This window comes from Oryzias latipes, chromosome 1 (genome assembly GCF_002234675.1).
Source record: "Oryzias latipes chromosome 1, ASM223467v1".
NCBI classification, from domain to species: Eukaryota; Metazoa; Chordata; class Actinopteri; order Beloniformes; family Adrianichthyidae; genus Oryzias; species Oryzias latipes.
In genome coordinates, this window is record NC_019859.2 from 32,158,539 (window position 1) to 32,173,631 (window position 15,093).

Sequence of the window (15,093 nt, forward strand, 5' to 3'; positions counted from 1 at the left end):
ATCAAGTGATCAAGTAGAAAAAATATGGAAATATATGATTAGCTTCCAAGTATTTTCTGTAAAGGCCTGACTTTTTCAAATGCATCTTTCCAGATAGAAGTCATGACCTTTAAATTCTGCACTTTTTGAGTGGGATCCGTCTGCCAAAACACAAAGAATTATCAGCATCGTAATAATGTTTTACGGAGTATCTGAAGACAAGGATGTGTAGTAGTGCACAGACTTTGAAAGTTTTGGGTGAAGCTTTATTTTTCGACAAATACAGCAGCTAAGATCTATTTTAATCTGAGTTTACAAAGCGACATCCCATTGAACTGCTTTTCCTGACATGTTGGTTGATAGGAGCTGGTAATGGGGCGTTTTGAACATCTAACAGCAGTTAGAGCTCTCATTTCTTTTTGCGTGAAATCATGTAAAATTCATAGCATGTCGACAATCACAGAGCTGAGAACAGTAAACCTTTGCAGCAGTGAGTTTTAGCATCGCGAAAGGTGTTTTAATTTTTCATAATTCTAATCAAAAATAAACTTTGATATATTCAGAGCTCACTGTTTAATTGATTTCACGTTTTTATTTTTTCATCAATTGGGATTCCCGCTTATGAAACCAACATAAACAGAATTTCAGAAATGTTGACAACTATGGAGAAATCCCAATTTACTTTTTTGCAAAAAGATAAAGACAGAGATTATGATCTCATAGACTGCAGCCAACTACATATCCCTTTTGGGGGAATGTTTGAGTGGTTGGACGCCGCTGATGGTTGATGGAGGCGTCCGTTTTGCCCCACTCCACCAATTTTAACGGTGGTGGAGGGTGGGTGGTCACATCTGACCCTGTCTCCCGCCTTGACCCGGGTGGGGTGGAATGGTGGTCGGTGCAGGGGTGTACAGAGGGATTCTGTGCCCCTGGTCTGGAGGCTCCCTTTTCGTGTGGTGGGGCAGTCCATAAAATCTGAGCTGGGTGAACTTTGTCCTCGGCGTGTGGGCAAGGTTATCTACATTTAGACTCCGGGCTACTCAAAAATGTTCCACCGTTGCTTATAGCAAATGGGTCCCTGTGCTCTGGTAGCTGTGCCCAGGCCCTGTTGGGAGCCCACCGCTAGTCATTGGTGTCAGCCCTCCTGCCGAATGGCCGGTCTCGGTAACTTCCCCTGTTGGTCTTTGGTGGGGCTGGTGGGTGGTCTGTGGGGAAGCAGCGTGGGCTGGTCGTGGGTAGCTCTGGCTTGCCTCTGGGGTGGTGGTAGAGGGGCTCAGGACTCCCCTGTGTTGGCGAGCTTCTCGTCTGGGAGCCAGCGTCAGTCTCCGTGGGTCTGGGCCTGAAATGCCTGGGGAGGGAATAACCCAAAAAACCTACGGCATCCATTCGGGTCAACCCCTGCATTGCTGCTTCTGATTAAGGGATTAAGATTGCAGGTTCTGGCAAAATTGCTCTCTTCTACATTTCCATGACATGCATGATAGCAGTTGCTAGTTCTTTCTTCTCCTATAACCTCTCTAGGAAGCCTGGCTACAAAGGTCAGGTCTCAGACTCATGTGACCCTAACCTTAAAAAAGTGTATGAAGTAAATGAACCTTAAGCTTTATCAGGCATTTAAGGCTTTCGAAGAAAATCCAATAATTACATATATAGCAGTGTGTTGCAATTACAGTATATGTTTTTTGTGCTGTATGCTTTGCCCTTCAGTCTCTGTCTCTGTTTTTCACAACCAGCAATTCTTCACATTCTTTTCTTGCCTTCTCCCTCTTATTTCTGTCCAGCACTTATATCAGAATGAGACTCATTTACAATAGAAAAGCTCTTCATACCTCGCTATTACCTTATGCCGAGTCATGTTAATAAACAGTAGTTCTGTTATTTAATTCTAAGGATAGTCAATGAACAATTTGTATCAGCCTAATCACATTTCTGCCATCAGCTTTAACAAATGTTTAAGAGATGTGATTGCTGACTCAAACTTTCTTCAACTCTTTTATGTTCACAGATCTTTCTGGATGCCAATACTATCAAGCTAGGCAACATTCCTCTTGGTAGTGCTGTGGACCCACTGGAAGGAGCACCTCCAGGCACCACCTATACCAAACAGACTGTGTATGAGCTGTGTGCCTGCGCCAACGGAAAGCTTTACCTCTCCCCAGCCGAAACAGGCTCCACCTGCCAAACCACCAGTAACTTTTGTCTGTGGAGCTGAAACTTGGAGGCTTATGAAGAGAAATGAACGTGTGGACCATGGTGTATTTAGCTAATGCAACCAGCTGATTAAGTCAACACGGTTCATGGCCAGAGGGAGTCTTTTGCTAGCTGAAGGACTGGAGTTACATGAAGTGAAGGATGGCGAGAAGTTCATGTTCTTTCAGCAATCAAATGACGTGGATTACAGCTTGGCAGGAAGCTAATGTTTGCTAACAGATCAACACTGACTGGGGCCAAACGTCGAGCTTATCCCAGCTAAGAATGAATCGCCATGGACTGCGGCCTGTGCAAGGCAGATGCCATCTCACTAAAAGAATAAGAACTGATCAGACACCAGTAAATGCAAGAGATGGTTTGGTACAAAGACTTCAGGTGGACAAAAACAAGCAGGTATAGCCTGGGGGCTGACCTTTCAGTTTAATAGTTAACGCCATAATGATGTATCAAAGTAAGAGGAATTGCCCCAAGAAGTATGACCAAAATCTCCAGGAAAACACGCTTTTGTTCTCCTATTCCTTTTTTTTTTTAACCAACAAACAGATTTTCAGATAAATTGCAAGCCCATTGGAGACATGGAGATGAAGTGATCAGTTGGACATCAGACATCAGCTGGGATGTTGGCTAAGCTCTATGGGTAGCTAATCAATAAATCAGTTCATGGTTTTGTCTTGTGGGAAGCTGAGGCTACCTAAAGGACCAATGTATACCAGAAAGGCCTTCCCCTACTTTTCCCCTGCTCTTTCCAGCAACACAAACACACTTGAACCATTTTTCTGCATCAGTCTGAACCTGAAACACGACAAAGTTCCTAAACTTTTCTTTAAAAAGGGTATCCAACAAAACTGATTGTGGCTAATCTCTTTATTCTGTAACTGCTCTGATTTTTCAAATGCTCTTTTCTTTTTTTATTCCTTTTTTTCCCCAAGATTGAGCCTTTATGACTGAAATCTTTCTCGTGCACTTTAGGTGTTTAGATTTCCCCCCTTATCTCCCATTCTCTGTCTTTGATCTTTTGTTCATGTTGTAGTTATTTTCTTCTGTCTATGCAACAAGTTGCACCGGAAAGAAAAGGTCATTTTAATCAATCAAAGTAGGATGGGAAAAGGAAAGGAAAAGAACAATTGTTTTTTTGTGTTCAGGCAAGGAACCAGCTGAGCCAGGTTTCTCATTCTTTTTAAATTCTTCTTTATTACTGTCTAGATATTTCGGAAATTGGATTCATTAAAAAAAAAAATTAGGAATGGAACGTTAACAGTTGTGTGAAGAGTGTCTTAAAACTGGGTAAAAACAACCTGACATGAACAGATTCCCTTTCTATTCATCATTGAGATTAAAAATGAGAAAAGTGTTGATAAGTTCATGATTTAGTGGCCTGTTTAATAATGTTTATCAGTAATTATTCTTTTTTTTTTTTTTAAACTATGCCCTGCTGTGCTTTTAATGTAACACTAGTCTTTTAAGGTCAGGCCACAAAATCCTAATAAAGTTGTGGTCTGGGTTTTAGGAACATGCTTATCTAGTGTCATTGCTCCTTTGATGGGTTTGGACCTTTTCACGGTCTATTTAAACTCAAACACAAGCGGAACTGCTGCAGATAAAATTGTAATTTCTCTGCCTCATATAGGCTCAGTAAATCCTAGATTTTGCTACAATTTCATTTAGTTCAATGCAGTCAAGAGTCTTTGGGGACTGGCTATTGATGAGGGTGAGGCACAAACGCAAAGCGAATTGATCAAAAAGCAGCTTCATGAAGATCAAGCTTATATTTAAATAAATGTGAAATAGTCAAACCGAACGTCCTGTCAAGATTACTGTAAAAAATAACAAGGACAGCTAAGAAAACTTAACAAGCCAGCCCTAAGAAAGATGTGTGATGAATAACAGGTGAGTCTACACAGGAAGTAAACCTAGATAAACCACTTTTCAGAATAAAACCACGGTCAACCTTTAACTGTAGAAACAAATGTTCTGAGCTCTGTGATCTCTAGAAAGGAACAGGAAAACAGGAATGCCCTAAATAAATGACCTAAACAGGACTTTAAAAAGATCCATCCACACTAAAAACTCTCATGCAAATGAATGCTGGAAACATCGGCAAGCCTTTACGTTTCTGCTTATAGTTCATTGTTTTTTATTTATATGGTGCCTTAACATGACTAAAGTCAAACAAGGCATCGTACAGGAAAATCTACAAGCAATAAAAATATCAATTAAAAAGTTAAAAGAATTTAAAAGGAAGAAATTAAAAATACTGCAATAGTAAAACAAGGACATTGATAAAAACAAGAGCAAGTAAAAAAACAAAAAAAAGCCCCAGTAGAGCAGAGTCTTGTGCCTGGCAATAAAAATGTGTTCTTAGAAGTGTTTTTTAAATGGACAGTGAGGAAGCCTGCCGGATGCTCAGTGGTAACACGTTTCACAGATTCAGTGAACATATTGAAATTGCTTGTTCCCTTCTGAGCTTCCTATTGGACTGTGCTACTTGATCCACTGACCTGAAGCACTGGGTTGGAGTGAGAAGCTCAGAGAGGTATGGATTATTTAAAGATTTCAACCAGAACCCGAGTAGCTGCGTTCTAGTGTTCTGGGGCGACGGGGTAATCTAGCCTCGATGTAATGAAGACATGGATTTTTGTCTCAAAACATTTTGAGACAAGTTTATGTAAACTAGAGCTGCATATTAAACTTTTATGACCTTAGCAAACTACACTTTAGGAAAAAGAAAAACATCTACAGGTAATTGTAACGCTTACAAAATAAAATAGGAAATCAAATGACTAAACTCGAATAGCTCTGTCACTATTGTTTACCAAATCATTATGGTAACAGACTGGCGATCTGTTCAGGGTGTATCACCCAACCGTTTCCAGGTCAGACTTTGGCAGCCCCGTAACAACCAAATATGTTACAGGAGGTTAAGGAAATGAATGGATGTTGTCATCAAAGCAAAGGTTTAAAAGTCAAAGAGGAATAACTGTAGCAGCTGCTCCACTTGCCAAGTCAGCCAAGCATTTCACCAGTGCTGTTAGATTTACAGCTCCATCATTTTTTATTTTTTATTTTTTTGTTCTCTGCAGATGAGTCTTAAGTTGACACAATGCCTGTGAACCATCAAGTTTATGCTTTGGCTTTGTCTTAAGTAGGAACTGATTTGGGACACAAAAAGAAACAAACTCCACTTTCCCATCCTTGGTAGCAGTAAGTTTGCAGCCGACCACTTGTTTGAATAACTCCCATAAGATTCATTGGTCACGCCAAACGATTGCTTGTAAGTCTGGCCCTAAGAAGATTTAGTTGTTGGTCAGAAGTAATCGTCGATTTATAGTCAACAACAGTTAAAACATCTCAAACTTGCTATACCATACAAGTGTTACTTTTATCAAATAGGCCATACTTACCAATAATAAGCTGACAAAGTGCAATAATGCAGAAGTGTGTTTGGAAATACTCTAGATGTGATATAGGCTAGTTTTTTTTACAACTTTTATTTCACATTAATGATGCAATTGAAAATGCCATATTCCCTTCAAGTAAGGTTGTATTTGCCTAGTTTTAAGACCTGAAAAAAAATCCTATTATTTTCAATCTTGTACTTAGAAATGATCCGCATTCTGTATTCCAGCTGTAAACCAGGGGATGATGCCACAGCAGGCAACACATTTTTTCTACTCTGTGACTAAACTTTCCATTGCAGAATCTTCAGCGATGACCGCACCACTTTCTTTCATTTCATGCTAGGCTCCCTGCTTGTAAGTTTGCTTTTCTTTGAAAGACCGTCTGCTTTTCTTGCACACTTATTTTTCCTACTTTAACATTGGCCCACTCTTCTGGCTTTTTCTTTTTTGTTTTTTATTTTGTTCGCCTTTCAATCTTTATTCTAGATTTTTTCTACTTAGCCTTCTTCTGTGGGTTTTTTTTATCCTTTGTTTTTTCTTCATCTATCTATTTTCCATCATTCTTCATATTACAGATCCAAATTTTATTTGAAAATCCTTTTTGTTCTGCTCTCATTCTACACTGCTCTTGTGAAGTCCATGCTCTACTTTTTTTACATTGAGTTTATCTGCTTCTCTCATGCAATCTATAAGTCAACATCTTGAAACAGGCAGTAACAGGAGAAACTGAGGAACTTAAAACGTGTCTAAAGCCTGGTGGAGAGTGTGATTTGGCTTTGAGCTAGCTAACCTTGACAGCAACATCGGCATTAGCTCAAATAGTCGTATCTGCCAGGAGTCATTCTCTCCATGAAAGTTCTGTTGTTTGTGACGGATCCACAAGAAAAAGTGTATTTTCTTGAAACAGGTGTCTTTGCTACTCTTAGTGAAAGCACACAAAAGTGTGAAGATTCTCAATATTCATATTAGACCATCTTAAAGTGTTTTGATAACATGCAAGCAACCTGCCAGCCTTTATCTGGTTATTTATTTGTCTTTCCTTTCCTTCTCTCTGCTTCAGACGCCCTACCTAAAAAGAAAGAAAGAACAAGAAAAACAAATCATTCAACCTTCATTTAAAGTTTAAGTTTTGTAAATGATTTTCCCTTATAGTTCATCCATTTGAATAAAAAAGCACAAATTATGCTGTGTATATAATACCAATATGATACAAAATAAAATGTTTTTAATGAGAATTTCTGGATTGGAGTTTTTACATTGTTTAAAATGTTTGCTTTATAGTCCCACTTCAATCATCTTTTGATCTGTTGTAAAAGTGTTTCCAGTGGCCTTTTAACTAAGATGATACAGTTTTGAGGCAAAAACCTAAAAATGTGTGTTGTTAGGACATAGTTTTTGCAGTGCAGCAGGAAAATTAGAAAATTAGAAATTTGCCTCTGAGTTGTGGGCGAGACTGTTGGCATGAAGCTAATTCCAGTTATCCCTTCGTTTACACTCTCTTCCACTAGCTCACAGCCCCTCACAACCCCAAGCTAACGTTAGAAGAACAACAAAAATGATGTGCCACACCTGAGCTATCAAGACACACAGTTTTTAGCCAGGTGCCAGCTTGGTTAAGGAAAGTGAGGACGTTAAGGCATTAAATTGTCTACAAGTGGATGCATTGGAATGGAGGAATGGAGCAGGGAGCTTGAGGCCCGCCAATTGTAGTTTGTACCTATGTAACAATAAGCCTTTTCAAACTGCCTTTTTTTCATCTGCTCCTGTTTCATCATGATTTGAATGAAAAAAAAGTCCTCCATCATGAGAAAAATGCTAAAGAACACATTAAAAACACTATTTTCACTGGAGATTTCTCTCCACTCTTTACAGATTTATTTCTTACCCCCTGAAAAAAAAAAAAAGATCTGCGTAATAACTGACCATACCTGGAATGATTTCACGCTAATATCCAATTTGTACAACTGCACAATGTTTTACTTGATTACACTCCAAACTACATAATCTAAACAAAATTATCAAAATTCCTATTGAGATTTATTAATTGGAAGTTTGCTTGATCTTTTTTTCTGCTTTTCTTACACAAAATGATGTTAAATTGTCTACTTTTTTTCTCCAGGTGAGGATGGTAAGATGGTCCGTCCTTCATTATATCGCTTTCTTTGCAGCATCTTTTGCAGCCGTATGGTATGTAAAAGTTAAAATATTCTGTCTCGGATCTTTCTTAAGTCTTGTCGCAATCCTTTGACAGTTTTTCCTTTTTCTTCTATCCCACTTTTTAAGAGGGATTTTGCTATTACTTGTCAATGTGTCATAAGCATCAAAAAACAAAGGGATACTGAGTATTTTCCTTTACATGAACATAGACAGATGAAAAACTGAATGCTTTTTCAACACTTACTGATACTTTCCTTTATGACCATTTAAAATGGGTCCACTGACCTGTAAAATGGTGAGCATTTAACAAAAATTGGTTTTCTCTCTTTTGTGGTTTTTATAAATTTTGTATCACTCCATGTGTTCTAACCATCAGGTTCCAGGTGAGAGAATACGTGGCAAAATTATTTTAATCTTCTCCATAAAAATAAACAGTTTGGAACCTTATTTTACAGCAAGCAAAAATACTATTGGGCCTAATATTTTGAAGTTCACTTGCTCTAATAGTTAACAGAGAAAGGGAAGTGTATAAATGTATACTAGTAAGGTAAGGTTTAAAATACAGTTTTCCTTGACAATTTTGATTACTAACCATAAATTGTGAAGTCTTTTTTTACTCTGGTATCAAGCAGAAGGTTAAATTTATATGGAGATAAAATAGTCTCACTGGATTTATGTGTGTGTTTGTGTAATTCTTGTGTGTGCATAAATTAAGAATTATGGATACACAAATCCAGTGAGTCTGTTTTCTCTACCTAAGTTCACCCCAACTTTGAAAAGAGTAGACACTGACAGTCATATCTCAACTTTGCCATGTTGGATAGAAATCTTAAGATCAATAGAAGTCAAACATTGTTGAACTGACAAAAAAAAATGTTTCAATAAAAAGATCCAGTCCCATTTAAGCAGGTTTGAAGTAAAAAATCAATTAAACAAAGTCCTGTTTGATTCTTACTGATCTGTGAAAATTCATAGTCCTTAACTGATGCTTGGTTAGATATTGTGATGCTATTAAGGTGCTGTTAAAAAAGTCTGTTTTGTTTTTTTGGCAATTGATTCAATAAATCACCTGGTAAATAAGGTCTAAGCTGCTTACACAGACAGACAACTCCTGGCCTCTATACACGAGATGGTCAAGGTATCCAACACTTTGTGGACTGGGAAGGTTACGGTCCAGCGGATTGCCACTGGGTGCCAAGGGGCTGCATCTTCGACCAGGATCTCATCACCTGTTTCCATGGGGACCATCCAGTCCAGCCAGACTTTGTGAGGCGGAGTTATGAACTATCCTTGGTTTGAGTTTTGTTGATGAGTTTTCGTTTGGTCTGTGGAGGTTGGCTGTGACTTCTCCTGGATGCCCTTTTCTTCTGGTTTCTTCCTGAGACAGTCACAGCCACCTGCAATGATTTCTTAGGTTTTCAGTATTTCAAGAGATGGTTATATGTTGTCTGCATTGGTGCGTCTTGTGTTTGTGTTGCATTTGGCATTTGCAAGTGGTCCGAAAGAAGCCAGTACCCGTATCTTGCTAATGACTAGAATGTTACATCCAGGCACTGTACGACAGAAGTGCATACAACCTATGTTTGCCTTACAAATACTGCCCGATACACTTACCACATGCAAAACATTTTTTATGTACCATTTGCATGACGTCTCTTAGGGGCAGATAAACTGCAAGACACACTTGCACTCTACTGCAAGACCACTAATCTCTACATCCACAGTTTGTAGAGCCAGTGGCATCCCAAAAACCTGCAGCATCCATATGGGTCAACCTCTCGTACGGGTATCTGAGGATAAGGCTTTAAGCATCAACAAACAAAAGTCAATATTGATTTCTTCTCTGTATCCCCTCTCCCTCCGGGGTAAAAGTTTGGGTTTCATTTTTAACAGCACTCTATCATTCAAATACTATATCAATAACTTCAGTTGGTCAGCATGTTTCAAACAATTAAATATCCACTACTTTCACCAGTATCTCTTGTGCCTTTGTGCTTATCCACCTCCTTTCACATTCCCCTTTAATAACTGCTACTCTCATCTATATGGTCTTCCACACTATCCGCTCCACAAACTCTACTTGGTCCAAAACTTTACAACCTGCATCATCATGGAGACATAAAAACTCTCACATCATCACCCACACACTGAAAGAACTCAACTGGCCCCCTGTTCATTTCAAAATTCTATTCAAAAGCATTCTTTACACTTACAAGGCCCTTCACCACTTCTCTCTCTATTTATCTTACCTCCTCCACATCTCCATCTCTCTGATCCTCCTCCTCCATCCACCTCACTGTGCCCTCTGTCCACCACAGCACCATGGGGAATCTGGAAATCACTTCCATCAGACATTAGTCAGCATTTGACAAGCATCAAAATGTATCTATATAGAAAAAGCTTTACTTCAAAATGACTCTTTCAACAACAACATACATACATACATACATACATACATACATACATACATACATACATACATACATACATACATACATACATACATACATACATACATACATACATACATACATACATACATACATACATACATACATACATACATACATACATACATACATATTGTATATCTTGTGACCTTTGGTGTTTTAAGTGCCTTTTCAACTAAAAATGATGATGATGATGATTATTATTATTATCATCATCATTAGTAGTTGTAGTACCACATGTGGGATTTTGAAACTTTTTGTCCACATAAAGCACACCAGAGGTCACCTTGGTAGTGGGAATGGCCTCTAGTAGTTATCTTGTTAAGCTGTGATAGTGAGAGCATCATTATTGTGTTATTGTTGTTGGTGTTGTGAACATCTGATACCAGGGGAAAAATGTGATGGCCTGGGGTGTTTGCTCCATTTAGTGCCAATGACAGCCAATGACATTCAGGTACAAGAGAGTATAGGCTGATTTTCTGTTTTTGTCTCACTGACAAGCCAGCACATGTACAATTTTATACTCATGTCTACATGCAACCAACAAAAGATATTTTAGGGCCATAGAAAAATTATGAACTACGGGCACATGTGAGCCACTTTCTTCAGTAAGCACTGTGCACTCATACATACTGGAGATAAACTAACAGAGACTGAACATGACAATGAGATCATTGTACTCAAATGGCCTCCACATTCACCAGATCCCAACAGTGAATCTACACCACAAAGGATTAAGGCAGTTGTGAAGACCAAAGGGGGTCCAACCTGGTACCAGCAAGGTGAAACTAATAAAGAGAGCCAGTCGGGAAGACGAAAATCTTTAAATTGCTAATAACCGTATGACATGGCTTTATTCAGATTGAGAGTGCAGAAAGAAGTCCATTTGGCTTCTGTATCTGTGACTAAAAAGTATCTTTTTATGTACAGTGCAGAGTAGATTTAACCCTTGTGCTAATGTTGGGAGTTGGGTCATCTAGACCCACTAGACTAGATTTCTCTTCAATGATTTGTGATCTTCACTGGTGTCCATGGATTACATGAAATCTTTTCACCTTTATCCACCTTTGTCATGGTAGGGAGAACACGTCAATGTAAGGGTGGGGTCATCTGGGCCCCACAAGATAGCGCAAGGGTTAAACGATCCCTCACACAAACACACACAGGTATGTACGCACACAAACAACTGCACTAACATATGCAAGCTTACACACACACTGTGTCCACAAACGCCTCTTCAGGAGCAACGCATACACGTTTGCTCATTAGGATAAACTCAGAGTGCCAACTTTTCAAGACAAACATTGCACATGCACACCTGTGAAATTGTCTCAGCGCCCCCACCCCCCATCCCTACACACACACATCAGCAGCCTCCATGGCCAAATCCGCTTTGGCTTGTTTAGACAACCCACTGCTTTCTAGTAAAATCCCAAATAAGATAATCCAAAAACATCAACAAATGCAATTTTCAGCTTAGTATAAAACACATGCAAATGGAAAGCCCTGCTGTGCCTTCAGTACAAATCTAAAATGAAATGAAAATGTTCTTTAGAGGGCTGTAGGTATCAACCCTCTGACAGAGGTTGAAAGCACCAAAAGACATTAAAAAGAAGTGCATGCTGCCACAAATCATTTCAGCTTTACATCTAATAAACATACCTCATTTTAAATCTGACGGCATTTAACTATTAAATCAAACATAAACAGTAAAAGACTAAAGATGATACAGAAATGTCGATAAACTAAAAACAGCATGCAAAATAATACTGTATACTTTGTGAAAATTCAAAGGATCCCAACATTTTGAGGGTTGCATTCTAATAAAACAGTCTAAATAATACAAATATTTTCAGTTTCTCTCTTTGCTCTGAAATCTGTTGTGGTCCACCCCATCTTTAAGGGTGGGGTGGACCCTGATCCTAGCTGTTACAGACTTATCTCTGTTCTCCATTGTCTTATTTGTGATAAAGGATCTTCTTCGATCATGACCAGAAGTTCACAACCATTGGTGATGGGCGAACATCAGTGAATTGAGAGCTTTACCTTTTAGCACGGCTCCCTCTTCACTACCATGGACTGATACAGTCACTGTATTTCTGCAGTCTGCCTTTGTAGGGGGCCCAGGACCTTATATTCTTAGAGCACCTCTGACACAACACCATGAGGGACAAAATTGAATGGTTTTTACAAACCTACAAAACATATATGTGAGGACGATTGTCATAAGCTACAAGCCTTCTGTCATATAAAGGATTTAAGCTATCAGTTGGGTTGTATAAACCCCGATAGGTGATTCAGGTGCATCCATTCCGATGCATCCACTTGCAAAAATAGATCCATTAACATTTTTGTTTTCCTTGTCTGGTATCTGGCTCAAAACTATACGGCTGGATAGCTCCAATTTTGCTCGCCTTTTTCGTTGAACAGCTATTGTTAGCTTCAGGTTGTGAGGGAACGGAAGCTAGCGGGAGAGAGTGTAAACAAAGGAATCATGGGAAATAAGCAGAAGCTTACTTCTGCTTAAACTCTTTTACAAAGGATGACTGGAGTAGGACTTTAAGTTATCAGTCTCTACAGTTTCAACTCCATGAGACTACCCCGTCAAACAATGTTGCCAACTTATGCAGATTCCACTGAAGTTTGGTCTTCTTGAGTTGTTGCAGGGTCTGTTACCAGGGCTTTGATTGCTACAGGTACTGAATGTAAAAACTGTGATCAGTTTATTGATCATACTTAGCATTAGATCTTTTTCCAAAAAGTGTCCCATGTATAACCTGCACACACATGGCACTGCACACTGGCATGTGTTACTGTATGTCAGTGGGGAGTAAATTCAACTAAAAACAACCACATGACAGAAAAAAAAAAAACTGTTGTTCTTTTTTTCATTCAATTTCCTCATCAAAAAGAGAAGAGTTCATATTGGACATGAAACTTCCAGAATGAAAAACCTGTGCCACTCTGGCTCATCAATCATCAGCACAAACTCGAGAATATTACATTTTAGCTGGTCAGACAGCTCTACAGCTCAGTCTGTGGGAGGACAGACTTCATATTTTGGCTCTGGGGCATGTGTCCCAGGGCATGAGCTTCAGCATCTCCTCAGATTGTTTTTGCCTGTTTGGAGACTTGCGTGGGTGCACTCCTGTGCCAGTACACATTTATCACTATCTGCACAATAAGGTGTCCGAGTGGATCAAATTCCATGACTGGTGGGGCAGCTAACTCAAGGAACTGTGCCACATGCTTCAATATAAGGATAATCACATCATGGGTGTTTTTGATCGACTCAAACCTTAATCAATGGTTCACTCTAGCTTTACTTCAGTGAAGATTTTAAGAGCATCCCTACCCCATGTAGAGTAATCAAATCATTATGATTTGAGTAACTTTATTCTTGAAACCCCTAAGAACAGGCAGATATTGCCATAAAACTGTATGAAGAGACAGCAAGAGGGGCGAACTGTTACGTGAAACCAAGGGAGGTAACCCAGATGCAGGAAAGACAAGGAGGCTGAAGGACTAGGAAGGCTATTTAATGCCAAGTGGCATCATGTGCATTAAAGCTAAAATTACTATTGGACTAGATTTGTGTCTGTGAGGCTTTTAAGCCGACATTAAAGCCAAACAAAGATCATCCGAAATGATCGCTGCGACAAACACAGACAGGAACAGAAACCTTAAAAAGGATCCAAATCAAAGCATCATAAGAAACAGCTGTGGGGAAAAAGGCGGACAAAGAAGGAAGAGCGACCTCCAGAGGGAGTACAGCTGAGCAGCAGGGTCTAAACGTATCATAACCCCCTCCCCGAAGTCCGGCTACCAGACGGACCCCGACGGGGCTGATCCAGGTGGAGGCGATGGAAACGGGCGATCAGCCCGGGGTCGTAGATGTGGCTTTCTGGGACCCACTGCCGATCCGCAGGACCGTAACCCTCCCAGTCCACCAAGTATTGGACGCCTCGTCCCACTCGCCTAGAGGCGAGAAGCTCCCGGATGGTGTAAACAGGTCCTCTGTCCACCATCCGAGGAGCAGGAGGGGGAGCTGGAGCAGGCTGTAGAGAAGAGACTTTAGCAGGCTTCAACTTGCAAACGTGGAACACCGGATGGATCTTCAGAGAGCGAGGCAGCTCCAGTCTTACAGCCACAGAGTGGATAACTCGGGTGATGGAGAACGGGCCGATATACCGGGGCTGCAGCTTCCTGGAACCACCCTTCAAGGGAACGTCGGTAGTAGATAACCACACCCTGTCTCCCACCTTGTACTCCGGGGCGGGGGTCCTCCGACGGTTAGCCACCACGGAGAGCCGTTCCTGGTTCCGCAGAAGCTCTTGTCGGAACCTGCTCCAGGTACGACGACACCTCCTCACGAAAGCCGCCGGGCCCGAAGAGGAGGCCAAGTGTTCTTGGCGCGGAAACAAGGGATGCTGGAATCCATACGCGGCCTGGAAGGGTGAGTATCCTGTGGAGTTAACCAGGGAATTGTGGGAGTACTCTACCCATGGGAGTTGTGAAGACCAGGTCTTGGGATTCTTGCTGCACATAGCCCGCAGGGACGTCTCCAGATCCTGATTGTAACTCTCCACCTGGCTGTTAGTCTGCGGATGGAATCCAGAACTCAGACTGACCTTGATCCCGAGGAGGTTGCAGAACTCCTTCCAGAAAGCCACCATGAATTGGGGGCCCCGATCCGAGACGATATTGAGAGGGAGTCCATGAAGGCGAAACAGATGCTGTGAGACCAATGCTGCTAGTTCCTTGGCCGAAGGGAGTTTCTGCAGGGGAAGAGCATGGGCTAATTTGGAGAAACGGTCGATGATAGTAAGGATTACCATTTTACCCCCTGAGTTTGGCAGTCCAGTGATGAAGTCCATAGCAACGTGGGACCAAGGTCT

At 40.5% G+C, this 15,093-nt stretch overlaps 1 protein-coding gene across 1 annotated transcript in view; it reads left to right on the plus strand.

The window, feature by feature from the left end:
- Nucleotides 1-7,350, plus strand: part of sgcz (sarcoglycan zeta) — a 450,656-nt gene extending 443,306 nt beyond the window's left edge. Inside the window, exon 8 of the mRNA XM_023960554.1 lies at nt 1,985-7,350. Coding sequence (XP_023816322.1) covers nt 1,985-2,191 — 207 coding nt within the window. The 3' untranslated portion in view covers nt 2,192-7,350. The remainder of the gene's footprint in view (nt 1-1,984) is intronic.
- Nucleotides 7,351-15,093: the final 7,743 nt, after the last annotated feature.